At 63.9% G+C, this 12,225-nt stretch overlaps 2 protein-coding genes across 2 annotated transcripts; one reads left to right on the top strand and one right to left on the bottom strand.

Moving 5' to 3' along the window:
- Window positions 1-306: 306 nt before the first annotated feature.
- Window positions 307-9,235, top strand: LOC141478670 (UDP-galactose translocator-like; the record flags this gene model as incomplete). Its single annotated transcript, XM_074167659.1, has 3 exons — window positions 307-458; window positions 3,691-4,258; window positions 9,132-9,235. Coding segments are annotated over 3 exons (824 nt in total), but the record flags the coding sequence as incomplete, so codon positions are not given.
- PORCN (porcupine O-acyltransferase) lies at window positions 8,945-12,142 on the bottom strand. Its single transcript, XM_074167660.1, has 6 exons — window positions 12,043-12,142; window positions 11,869-11,945; window positions 10,738-10,802; window positions 9,581-9,668; window positions 9,364-9,475; window positions 8,945-9,249 (listed from the first exon to the last, which is right to left on the bottom strand). The coding sequence occupies exons 1-4, from the start codon at window positions 12,095-12,097 to the stop codon at window positions 9,638-9,640; spliced, it is 228 nt and encodes a 75-aa protein (XP_074023761.1). The 5' UTR covers window positions 12,098-12,142; the 3' UTR covers window positions 8,945-9,249; window positions 9,364-9,475; window positions 9,581-9,637.
- Window positions 12,143-12,225: the final 83 nt, after the last annotated feature.

The raw sequence follows: 12,225 nt of genomic DNA, 5'->3' as shown, positions 1-12,225 counted from the left end.
GGGGTGAAAGGGGACAGGAGGGGATGGGGGGGGCAAGGGGGGGGTGAAAGGGGATGGGGGGGATGGAGGTGACAAAGGGGGGGGTGAAAGGGGACGGGGGGGACAAGGGGGGACACGGTGGGGGGGGGGTGAAAGGGGATGGGGGGGACACAGTGGGGGGGGATGGAGGTGACAAAGGGGGGGGGTGTGAAAGGGGACGGGGGGGGATTGGGGGGGACATGGAGCGTGGGGGGGGAGGGGACACGGTGTGTGTGTTGTGTCCCCCCCCCCCCGGTGGGTGACGGTGCCCCCCCCCCTCCCCCCCAGGCAGCCTGCGCCAGACGGCGGCCACCCTGCAGGAGGGGGTGGGGGCGCAGCCGGGGGACACCCTGCGTCTGGCCGTCCCCTCCCTCATCTACACCCTCCAGAACAACCTCCAGTACGTGGCCATCTCCAACCTGCCCGCTGCCACCTTCCAGGTGGGGACACCTGGGGACCTTGGGGACATCTGGGGACCTTGGGGGACGTTTGGGGACACCTGGGGACCTTGGAGACCCTTGGGGACCCTTGGAGGCATCTGGGGACATTGGGGACCCTTGGGGACACCTGGGGACCTTGGGGGACGTTTGGGGACATCTGGGGAGCTTGGGGACCCTTGGAGGCATCTGGGGACCCTTGGAGACCTTTGGGGACCTTGGGGGACATCTGGGGACCTTGGGGACCCTTAGAGGCATCTGGGGACCTTGGGGGACGTTTGGGGACATCTGGGGAGCTTGGGGACCCTTGGAGGCATCTGGGGACCCTTGGAGGCATCTGGGGACCTTGGGGGACACTTGGGGACATCTGGGGACCTTGGGGGACATCTGGGGACCTTGGAGACCCTTGGGGACGTTGGGGGGACCCTTGGGGACATCTGGGGACCTTGGGGGACATCTGGGGACCTTGGAGACCCTTGGGGACCCTTGGAGGCATCTGGGGACCCTTGAGGACCTTGGGGACACCTGGGGACCTTGGAGACCCTTGGGGACCTTGGGGGACATCTGGGGACCTTGGGGACCCTTGGAGGCATCTGGGGACCCTTGGAGGCATCTGGGGACCTTGGGGGACACTTAGGGACATCTGGGGACCTTGGGGGACATCTGGGGACCTTGGAGACCCTTGGGGACCTTGGGGACCCTTGGGGGACATCTGGGGACCTTGGGGGGACCCTTGGGGACATCTGGGGACCCTTGGAGGCATCTGGGGACCTTGGGGACACCTGGGGACCTTGGAGACCCTTGGGGACCTTGGGGGACACCTGGGGACCTTGGAGACCCTTGGAGGCATCTGGGGACCCTTGAGGACCTTGGGGGACACCTGGGGACCTTGGAGACCCTTGGGGACATCTGGGGACCCTTGGAGGCATCTGGGGACCTTGGGGACACCTGGGGACCTTGGAGACCCTTGGGGACCTTGGGGGACATCTGGGGACCTTGGAGACCCTTGGGGACCTTGAGGGGACCCTTGGGGACATCTGGGGACCCTCGGAGGCATCTGGGGACCTTGGGGGACACTTGGGGACATCTGGGGACCTTGGGGGACATCTGGGGACCTTGGAGACCCTTGGGGACCCTTGGAGGCATCTGGGGACATCTGGGGACCTTGGGGACCCTTGGAGGCATCTGGGGACCTTGGGGACCCTTGGGGACATCTGGGGACACCTGGGGACCTTGGAGACCCTTGGGGACCCTTGGAGGCATCTGGGGGCCCTTGGAGACCTTTGGGGACCTTGGGGGACACCTGGGGAGCTTGGGGACCCTTGGAGGCATCTGGGGACCTTGGAGACCCTTGGGGACCTTGGGGGACATCTGGGGACCTTGGAGACCCTTGGGGACCTTGGGGGGACCCTTGGGGACATCTGGGGACCCTCGGAGGCATCTGGGGACCTTGGGGGACACTTGGGGGCATCTGGGGACCTTGGGGGACATCTGGGGACCTTGGAGACCCTTGGGGACCCTTGGAGGCATCTGGGGACATCTGGGGACCCTTGGGGACATCTGGGGACTCTTGGAGGACCTTGGAGACCTTTGGAGGCATCTGGGGACCTTGGGGGACATTTGGGGACCTTTGGGGACACGGTGTCCCCCCCCTCTGTTCCTTTCACCGAGCTCCGGGCGGGGCAGTGTCACGGTGGCGGTGGTGGCCCTGGGGATGAAGTGGTGGCCCTGGTCATGTCCCCACGGTGGTGGCCCTGACCCCGTGATGGTGGCCTTGGCCTCATGGTAGTGGCCTTGTCCCCGTGGTGGTGGCCTTGGTCTTGACTCCATGATGGTATCCCCATGGTGACGTCACTGTCCCCGTGGTGGTGGCCATGTCCCTGTCCCCGTGACGGCGTCCCCATGGTGGTGGCCATCTCCTTGCTCTTGGCTCCATGGTGGTGGCCGCGTCCCTGTGGTGGTAGCCGCATCCCTGCTCTTGCTTCCATGACCCCATAGCGACGTCCCCATGGTGGTGGCCACGTCCCCATGGTGGTGGCCATGTTCCTCACCCCATGGTGGTGTCTCCATGGCGGTGGCCACGTCCCCGTGCTGGTGGCCACGTCCCTGCCCTTGCTTCCATCACTCCATAGTGACGTCCCCATGGTGGTAGCCATGTTCCTCACCCCATGGTGGTGTCCCCATGGTGGTGGCCACGTCCCTGCCCTTGCTTCCATCGCCCCGTAGCGACATCCTCATGGTGGTGGCCATGTTCCTCACCCCATGGTGGTGTCCCATGGTGGTGGCCACGTCCCCGTGCTGGTGGCCACGTCCCTTCCCTTGCTTCCATCACCCCGTAGCGACGTCCCCATGGTGGTGGCCACGTCCCTGCCCTTGCTTCCATCACCCTGTAGCGACATCCCCATGGTGGTGGCCATGTTCCTCACCCCATGCTGGTGGCCACGTCCCCGTGCCAGTGGCCACGTCCCTTCCCTTGCTTCCATCACCCCGTAGCGACATCCTCATGGTGGTGGCCATGTTCCTCACCCCATGGTGGTGTCCCTGTGCTGGTGGCCACGTCCCTGTGATGGTAGCCACGTCCCTGCCCTTGCTTCCATCACCCCGTAGCGACATCCCCATGGTGGTGGCCATGTTCTTCACCCCATGGTGGGGGCCATCTCCTTGCTCTTGGCTCCATGCTGGTGGCCACGTCCCTTCCCTTGCTTCCATCGCCCCGTAGTGACGTCCCCATGGTGGTGGCCACGTTCCTCACCCCATGGTGGTGTCCCATGGCGGTGGCCACGTCCCTGTGATGGTAGCCACGTCCCTGCCCTTGCTTCCATCACTCCATAGCGACGTCCCCGTGGTGGTGGCCATGTTCTTCACCCCATGGTGGGGGCCATCTCCTTGCTCTTGGCTCCATGCTGGTGGCCACGTCCCTTCCCTTGCTTCCATCGCCCCGTAGTGACGTCCCCATGGTGGTGGCCACGTTCCTCACCCCATGGTGGTGTCCCATGGCGGTGGCCACGTCCCTGTGACGGTGGCCACGTCCCTGCCCTTGCTTCCATCACTCCATAGCGACGTCCCCGTGGTGGTGGCCACGTTCCTCACCCCATGGTGGTGTCTCCATGCTGGTGGCCACGTCCCTGTGATGGTAGCCACGTCCCTTCCCTTGCTTCCATCACCCCGTAACGACGTCCCCGCGGTGGTGACGCCCCCCCCCCGTCCCCTTTCCTTTCCCCCGTTGTCCCCGCAGGTCACTTACCAGCTGAAGATCCTCACCACCGCCCTCTTCTCCGTCCTCCTCTTGGGGACCTCCCTCTCCCGCCTCCAGTGGCTTTCGTTGGCCCTTCTCTTCGCCGGGGTTGCCCTGGTCCAGGCCGAACAAGCCCGAGGGACGACTTCGGGGGGGCCGAATCCCGATGGTCCGCCTCAAAGTTACGCCGTTGGCTTGGCCGCCGTGGCCGCTTCTTGCCTCTCCTCGGGTTTCGCCGGCGTCTACTTCGAGAAGCTCTTGAAGACCACGGGAGGTTCCATTTGGGTTCGCAACGTTCAACTGGGAGCTGTGGGGACGGCCGTCGGTTTGGCCGCCATGGTAGCCGCCGAAGGTTCGGCGGTAGCCGCTTTGGGTTTTTTTTACGGTTATAATCCGGCGGTTTGGGCCGTGGTGGTCAATCAAGCGGCCGGCGGGCTACTGGTTGCCGTGGTGGTCCGTTACGCCGATAACATCTTGAAGGGTTTCGCCACCGCCATTTCCATCGTGGCTTCTACGGTGGCTTCCGTTCACCTCTTCGGTTTTCGACCTCGGGCTTCTTTTTTGGCCGGTACCGCCATGGTTTTGGCCGCCGTTTATCTCTACGGTCGCCCCCGGGGTGGTGGTGGTGGTGGGGGAGGAGGTGGTGGTGGTGGCCACCAAATCGGTGGAGGTGGTGGCCACCGAGGTGGCGACGACGAGGGACGGCAAGAAGAGGACGGCGGCGGCAAGTCAGTGGGGGCTTGAGGGGAGGGGGAGGAGGAGGAGGAGGAGGAGGAAGGGGGGGGGGTGCCCCTCCCCCCCCCCCACCCCCCCCCCACCCCCCCCCAGCCCCCACCCTGCGGGTGGGGTCTGGGGGGGGGGTGGTGGGGGGGTGGAGGGAGGGGGGGAACCTCGTTAGTGGGTCGGTTCGTTAGGAGGTGGTGGTGGTGGTGGGGGGTGTCCTGGTGGGGGGCTCGTTAAGTGGTGGTGGGAGCTCGTTAAGGTTCGTTAAGGGATGGTGAGAGCTCGTTAGGAGATGGTGGGAGCTCGTTAGGAGCTGGGAGCTCGTTAGGGTTCATTAGGAGGTGGTGGGAGCTCGTTAGGAGGTGGGAGCTCATTAGGGTTCGTTAAGTGGTGGGAGCTCGTTAGGAGGTGGGAGCTCATTAGGGTTCATTAAGGGATGGTGAGAGCTCGTTAGGGTTCGTTAAGAGGAGGTGGGAGCTCATTAGGGTTCATTAAGTGGTGGTGGGAGCTCGTTAGGGTTCATTAAGGGATGGTGAGAGCTCATTAGGAGATGGTGGGAGCTCGTTAGGGTTCATTAAGTGGTGGGAGCTCGTTAGGAGGTGGAAGCTCATTAGGGTTCATTAGGAGGTGGTGGGAGCTCGTTAGGGTTCATTAAGTGGTGGGAGCTCGTTAGGAGGTGGAAGCTCATTAGGGTTCATTAGGAGGTGGTGGGAGCTCGTTAGGGTTCATTAAGGGATGGTGAGAGCTCATTAGGAGATGGTGGGAGCTCGTTAGGGTTCATTAAGTGGTAGGAGCTCGTTAGGAGGTGGGAGCTCATTAGGGTTCGTTAAGTGGTGGGAGCTCGTTAGGAGGTGGGAGCTCATTAGGGTTCCTTAGGAGGTGGTGGGAGCTCGTTAGGAGGTGGGAGCTCATTAGGGTTCATTAGGAGGGGGTGAGAGCTCGTTAGGGTTCATTAAGTGGTGGGAGCTCGTTAGGAGGTGGGAGCTCGTTAGGGTTCGTTAAGTGGTGGTGGGAGCTCGTTAGGAGATGGTGGGAGCTCGTTAGGAGGTGGGAGCTCATTAGGGTTCATTAGGAGGTGGTGGGAGCTCGTTAGGGTTCGTTAAGTGGTGGTGGGAGCTCATTAGGGTTCATTAAGAGGGGGCGGGAGCTCGTTAGGAGGTGGGAGCCCATTAGGGTTCGTTAAGAGGTGGGAGCTCCTTAGGGCTCATTAGGAGTTGGTGGGAGCTCATTAGGGTTCGTTAAGAGGGGGTGGGAGCTCGTTAGGGTTCATTAAGTGGTGGTGGGAGCTCGTTAGGAGGTGGGAGCTCATTAGGGTTCATTAGGAGGGGGTGAGAGCTCGTTAGGGTTCATTAAGTGGTGGGAGCTCGTTAGGAGGTGGAAGCTCATTAGGGTTGGTTAAGTGGTGGTGGGAGCTCGTTAGGATTCATTAGGAGGGGTGGGAGCTCATTAGGGTTCATTAAGTGGTGGTGGGAGCTCGTTAGGGTTCGTTAGGAGGTGGTGGGAGCTCGTTAGGAGGTGGGAGCTCATTAGGGTTCGTTAAGTGGTGGTGGGAGCTCATTAGGGTTCGTTAAGTGGTGGGAGCTCGTTAGGAGGTGGGAGCTCATTAGGGTTCATTAGGAGTTGGTGGGAGCTCGTTAAGGTTCATTAAGAGGGGGTGAGAGCTCGTTAGGGTTCATTAAGTGGTGGGAGCTCATTAGGAGGTGGGAGCTTGTTAGGGTTCATTAGGAGGTGGTGGGAGCTCATTAGGAGGTGGGAGCTCGTTAGGGTTCATTAAGTGGTGGTGGGAGCTCGTTAGGGTTCATTAGGAGGTGGTGGGAGCTCGTTAAGGAGGTGGGAGCTCATTAGGGTTCATTAGGAGTTGGTGGGAGTTCGTTAGGGTTCATTAAGTGGTGGTGGAGGACCTGGTGGGAGTCATTAGGAGGTGGTGGGAGCTCGTTAGGGTTCATTAGGAGGTGGGAGCTCATTAAGGGTTCGTTAGGAGGTGGGAGCTCATTAAGGGTTCGTTAGGAGGTGGCGGAAGACCTGGGGGGGTTCGTTAGGAGGAGGGGACTCATTAGGGTTCATTAGAGGTCGGTGGGCCCAGATGTTGAGGCTCGTTAAGTGGTGGGAGCTCATTAGGGTTCGTTAAGTGGTGGTGGGGGGGGTGTCCGTGGAGGTTCGTTAGGAGGTGGCGACTCATTAAGGCTCGTTAGGAGGTGGTGGCCCCAGAGGTGAAGGTTAATTAGCCGAGAGGACTCCATCCAGGTTAATTAGCTGATGGGAATCCATCCGGGTTCGTTAGGAGGTGGCACTCATTAAGGTTCGTTAGGAGGTGGGGGGGGTCCTGGTGGGGCTCGTTAGGTGGTGGGACTAATTAAGGCTCGTTAGGAGGCGGCGGTGGCCCCAGAGGTGAAGGTTAATTAGCTGTTGGGACTAATTAAGGCTCATTAGGAGGTAAGACCCCGGAGGTGAAGGTTAATTAGCTGCCGGGACTAATTAAGGCTCATTAGGAGGTGGCAGTGGTCCTAGAGGTGAAGGTTAATTAGCTGCCGGGACTAATTAAGGCTCGTTAGGAGGTGAGGCCCTAGAGGTGAAGGTTAATTAGCTGCCGGGACTAATTAAGGCTCGTTAGGAGGTGGCAGTGGCCCTAGAGGTGAAGCTGCCGGGACTAATTAAGGTTCGTTAGGAGGTGAGGCCCCAGAGGTGAAGGTTAATTAGCTGCCGGGACTAATTAAGGCTCGTTAGGAGGCCGCGCGGATGAAGGTTAACGGGGGGTTCGTTAACAAAGGGGCCCCCGCGAGGGTTTGGGGGGGGGGGTGGGGGGTTAATTAGCCCCTCCCCCCCCCCCCGGGGGGTAATTAAGAGGGGTGGGGGAGGGGCAGGCTGTACAGATTTTCTAGGGGGGGGGGAGGGGGGACCCGGCGCGTTTTTACCTGTGATTTGGGGCGAATAAAGGCCGGTTTGGTTAAAAGGCGCCTGCTGGAGGGGGAGGGGGGGCACTAACACACTAACCGCGGGGGGGGGGGGGGGGCCTGGGTGGGAGCCACAGGAAACACCCCCCCGGGACGTATAGAATCCATAGGGACCCCCCCCGGGGACATATAGGATCCATAGGGCCCCCCCGGGGACATATAGGATCTATAGGGCCCCCCCGGGGCAGTATAGGATCTGTAAGGACACCCCCCCCCGGGGCAGTATAGAATCCATAGGGACCCCCCCGGGCCATATAGATCCTATATGTCCCTGGGGGTTCCCTATGGATCCTATAGGGCCCCCCCGGGGCAGTACAGGATCCATAGGGACCTCCCCAGGGACATATAGGATCCATAGGGACCCCCCCGGGACATATAGGATCCATAGGGAACCCCCAGGGACATATAGGATCTATAGGGCCCCCCCGGGGCAGTATAGGATCCATAGGGGTCTCTCTCTCTTGCAGGTCTCCCTCCAAGGACAAGGGCTCCTGATGGGACCAGCCGTCCCCCCCCCGCCCCGGGCCCTATAGGGACCATATGGAACCCCCCCAGACCCTATAGGGGCCATATCGACACACCCCCCCCGGCCCTATAGGAACCATATGGGCCCCCCAGAACCTATAGAGGCCATATAGATCCCTCTATAGAGACTATGTGGACACCCCCCGGACCCTATAGGAGCCATATGTGTGTCAGGCCCTATAGATGCCGTATAGACCCTCCCTAGACCCTATACAGACCATATAGACCCCCCAGACTGTATAGGGGCCATAAGTGCACCCCCCCGGGCCTATAGACGCCATACAGACTCCCCGGGCCCTATAGACGCCATATGGATCCCCCCCATAGAGACCATATGGACCCGCCTGGGCCCTATAGGGACCATATGGATCTCTCCCTATAGAGACCATATGGACCCCCCCCAGCTATAGGCGCCATATGGACCCCCGCGGGCCCTATAGGGACCATATAGACCCCCCCGGGCCCTACAGAGGCCATATGGACCCCCCCCAAGCTATAGGGGCCATATGGATCCCCCCCATAGAGACCATACAGACCCCCTCACCTCGGGCCCTATAGGCGCCATATGGATCTCCCCCTATAGGGGCCATATAGATCCCTCAAACCTATAGGTGCCATATGGATTGCCTCCATAGAGACCATATGGACCCCCCCCGGGCCCTATAGGGACCATATAAGCCCCCCCAGGCCCTATAGGGGACATATGGACCCGCCCAGGCCCTATAGAGACCATATGGACCCCCCCAAACCTATAGGCGCCATACGGATCTCCCCCTATAGAGCCCATATGGACCCCCCCTCGGGCCCTATAGGGCCCATATAGACCCCCCCGAGCCCTATAGGGGCCCTTCCGCCCCCCTCCCCTCCCTCCCCCCCCCCCCCCCCCCCGCGTTTAACGCCGCTTTTTGGGGCGAATGAAGAGGATTTGGGTAAAACGCTGCCTCCACCGCCTCTCTGTATGGGGTGGGGGGGGAGCGCCACTCACTGCGCATGCGCCGCCAAGCCCCGCCCCCCCACAGCCTCACGCGTTCCCATTGGCCGGAGGGAAGCGGAAGGGCGGGGAAACCCAGGCGAGCCGAGTGTTTATTGGTCCGGGGAGGGGACAGAGACCCACTTCCGGGTGGCACCATAGAGATGAGGCCGGGCTAGAAGGGCCCCATGGAGGGGGGAAAGAGCGGCCGCTCTCGATGGTACCCCCCCCGCCATTTTTCATTCCTCCCGGTTCCTCCCAGTTGCTCCCAGTTGCTCCCAGTTCCCCTCAGCGCAGGAGGCGGGCCAACACCCAGCACCCCAGCGTCACCCAGTGGCTGGCCCAGTTCAGCTCCGACCATTTGCGGATGGTGTAGGCCATGCCGTAGCCCTGAAGGGGGAGGGGGGACACACACAAAATGGCGTCGGGGGGGGGGGGAGGGAAGGTTTTGGGGTGAATTTAGAAGTTTTTTGGGGGTTTTGGGGGGGGGGGGGGTGTCCTCACCTGCTCCTCCACGGCGTCGTCGGCCTCCACGTCGAAGAGGGCGCCCAGGTAGGAGAGGTGGAAGAGGGCGACGGCCCCCCAGCGCCCCGTTTAAACCCCGCACCCACAGAGTCTGGGGAGAGGGGGAAAAAGTGGGGGAGGGGGAGGAAAAACGAGAGCCCCTCCCCCACCTTAAGCCCCTCCCCTCCCTCCCCTCCCCCCCCCCTTTCAAACTCACGTCCTTGTGGCGGTGGGGGGCAGCCGGGGGGGCAGCGCTTGGAGAGGAGGCAGGCGGTCAAAGATGGCGGCCAGGCGCTTGCGTAGACCTTTTTTTTTTGGGGGGGGGGGGGGGGGGGTGGGGTGTAAAGGGAGGGGGCGGGGTCAGAGAGTGGCCACGCCCACCCCTCTGGCCACACCCACCACCCCTCCCCTCACCCCCCCCCCCCATCCCCATTAGGCTCCAGCCAGAGACAGGCACCACCCCCCCCCCATCATCACCAGGCCACGCCCACACCTTTCCAGGCCACGCCCATTCTCATCAAAGCCCCGCCCATGAGTCTTTGGACACACCCACCCCCCGGCCCCGCCCACAGCCTCAATCCCCGCCCACCTACTCCAGGCTCCACCCTCAGCCCTGCCCACCCCTCCAGGCCCCGCCCACAGCCTCAACCCCCCGCCCACCCACTACAGGCCCCGCCCACCACCTCCAGGCCCCGCCCACTGCTTCAATTCCCTGCCCATCCCCTTCAGGCCCCGCCTATACATCTCTGGCCCCGCCCACCCTTATTCAGCCCCGCCCACCCCCCTCCAGGCTCCACCCACAGCCCCCTCAGCCCTGCCCACCCCTCCAGGCCCCACCCACCCCTTCCAGGCTCCACCCACCATGCCTTCCAGGCCCCGCCCACCCCTTTCAGGCTCCACCCACCACCCGTCCAGGCCCCACCCACCCCTTTCAGGCTCCACCCACCACACCACCCACCCCCTTCAGCCCCCACCCACCCCCTCCAGGCTCCGCCCACAGACTTAATCTCCGCCCACCTCCTCCAGACCCCACCCACAGCCTCCTCAGCCCCACCCACCCCCTTCCAGGCTCCACCCACCACCCCTCCAGGCCCCCCCCAATGCCTCCTCAATCCCCGCCCACCCCCTCCAGACCCCACCCACAGCCTCCTCAGCCCCACCCACCCCCTCCAGGCTCCACCCACCCCCCCGTTGGCCCCACCCCCTTTTCACCCTCCACCCACTCCCTTTTACCCCCACCCCGGGCCCCTCCCACCGCCCACAGGCCCCTCCCACCCCGCGAGCCTTAACCCCCACCCCCGGGGCTGGCCCCTCCCCCTGGCCCCGCCCCCCCACCGCCGTGGGCCCCGCCCCCCTTAAAGGGCCGGCGCCTACCGTGCTCCACGTAGGTGATGAGGGCCGAGGGAGAGGAGGACGGCGGCCAGGTGGAAGCTGAGGCCCTGGGGGGGGGGGGGAGGAATGGGGGGGGTTTGGGGGGGTCCCGGGGGGATTTGGGGGGGCCTGGGGGGGGGGGGTGTGTCCCAGGGGGGTTTGGGGGGGGTCAGGGGGAGCCCGGGGGGAGGAGTCTCAGGGGGTTTTGGGGGGCCCTGGGGGGATGCGGGGGGGGGGGGGGGGAGCGTTGTGAGGGTTTTGGGGACCCTGGGGGGGGGAATTGGGGGGGTCGGGGGGGGGGTTGGGGGGGGTCTGGGGGGTTTTGGGGGGGGGTCCCAGGGGGGGTTTTGGGGTTCGGGAGGGGGTCAGAGGGGTTTGGGGGTTCGGGGGGGGGGGGTTGGGGGCTGTGGGAGGGGATTGGGGGGGTCAGAGGGGTTTGGGGGGTACGGGGGGGGGAATTGGGGGGTTCGGGGGGCTCAGGGGGATTTTGGGGGTCCCTGGGGGGGGTTGGGGGGTTCTGGGGGGGGTCAGGAGGTTTTTGGGGGGCCCTGAGGGGGGGAATTGGGGGTCTGGGGAGGTTGGGGGGATTTGGGGGGGGGGTCCCTGGGGGGTCAGGAGGTTTTTGGGGGTCCCTGGGGGGGGGCTGGGAGGGGGGGAGCAAGGGGTTTTGGGGGGCCCTGGGGGGGGGGGAATTGGGGGTCAGGGGGGGTCAGGGGATTTTGGGGGTCCCTGGGGGGGGTAGGGGGGGGCCTGGGGGGGGGTCAGGGGGTTTTGGGGGTGTCTGGAGGGGTTGGGGGGGTGTTTTGGGGGGTTGGGGGGGTCCGGGGGTTTTTGGGGGTCCCTGGGGGGGGCTGGGGGGGGGTCAGGGGATTTTGGGGGTCCCTGGGGGGGGTTAGGGGGGCATGGGGGTGTCAGGGGGTTTTGGGGGGGGTCTGGAGGGGTCGGGGGGGTGTTTTGGGGGGGTCAGGGGGTTTTGGGGGTGACTGGGGGGGTCTGGGGGGTGTTTTGGGGGGTTGGGGGAATTTGGGGGTCCCTGGGGGGGGGGAATTGGGGGTCGGGGGGGGGTCGGGGGGGGGGTTTGGGGGTCCCTGGGGGGGGGTTTGGGGGGGTCGGGGGGGTCCTGGGGGGGCTCACGTGGAGGAGGGCGCTGGCCGCGTAGGTGCCCAGGACGGCAGCGAAGGTCCCCAAGCGCCGGGCGGTCTGGAACACGTCTTGGGGTGTCCCAGTAACACCAGTTAAACCAGTAACACACACGCACCCCCCCCCTTCTCCTTCCCAGTAAGCTCCCAGTGCTCCCAGTTCACTCACAGGTGTGGAGCCAGCGGGACATGGGCAGGTTCCAGTTGGTGACGACGTCGGCCATGGAGCGGGGCAGCTCCACCCGCAGCGGCCGGGACACCGCCAGGTCCCTGCGGAGCCACCGTCACCCCCCTCCCAGTTCCTCCCAGTTCCTCCCAGTATCCCCCAGTACCCTCCCAGTACTCCTTTGCC

The sequence above is a fragment of the Numenius arquata genome, unplaced genomic scaffold (genome assembly GCF_964106895.1).
Source record: "Numenius arquata unplaced genomic scaffold, bNumArq3.hap1.1 HAP1_SCAFFOLD_1702, whole genome shotgun sequence".
In the NCBI taxonomy this organism is placed as follows: domain Eukaryota; kingdom Metazoa; phylum Chordata; class Aves; order Charadriiformes; family Scolopacidae; genus Numenius; species Numenius arquata.
Note: the sequence above shows the minus strand (reverse complement) of the source record. Positions and strands in the feature narration are given on the sequence as shown.

Coding starts and splice junctions, on each gene's coding strand:
- PORCN (XM_074167660.1), bottom strand. CDS start 12,097: ATGGCCGACGTCGTCACCAACTGGAACCTGCCCATGTCCCGCTGGCTC. Junction 11,946..12,042: donor GTCCCGCTGGCTCCACACCT/GTGAGTGAACTG, acceptor GGACACCCCAAG/ACGTGTTCCAGACCGCCCGG. Junction 9,669..10,737: donor CATCACCTACGTGGAGCACG/GTAGGCGCCGGC, acceptor CAAAAAAAAAAG/GTCTACGCAAGCGCCTGGCC.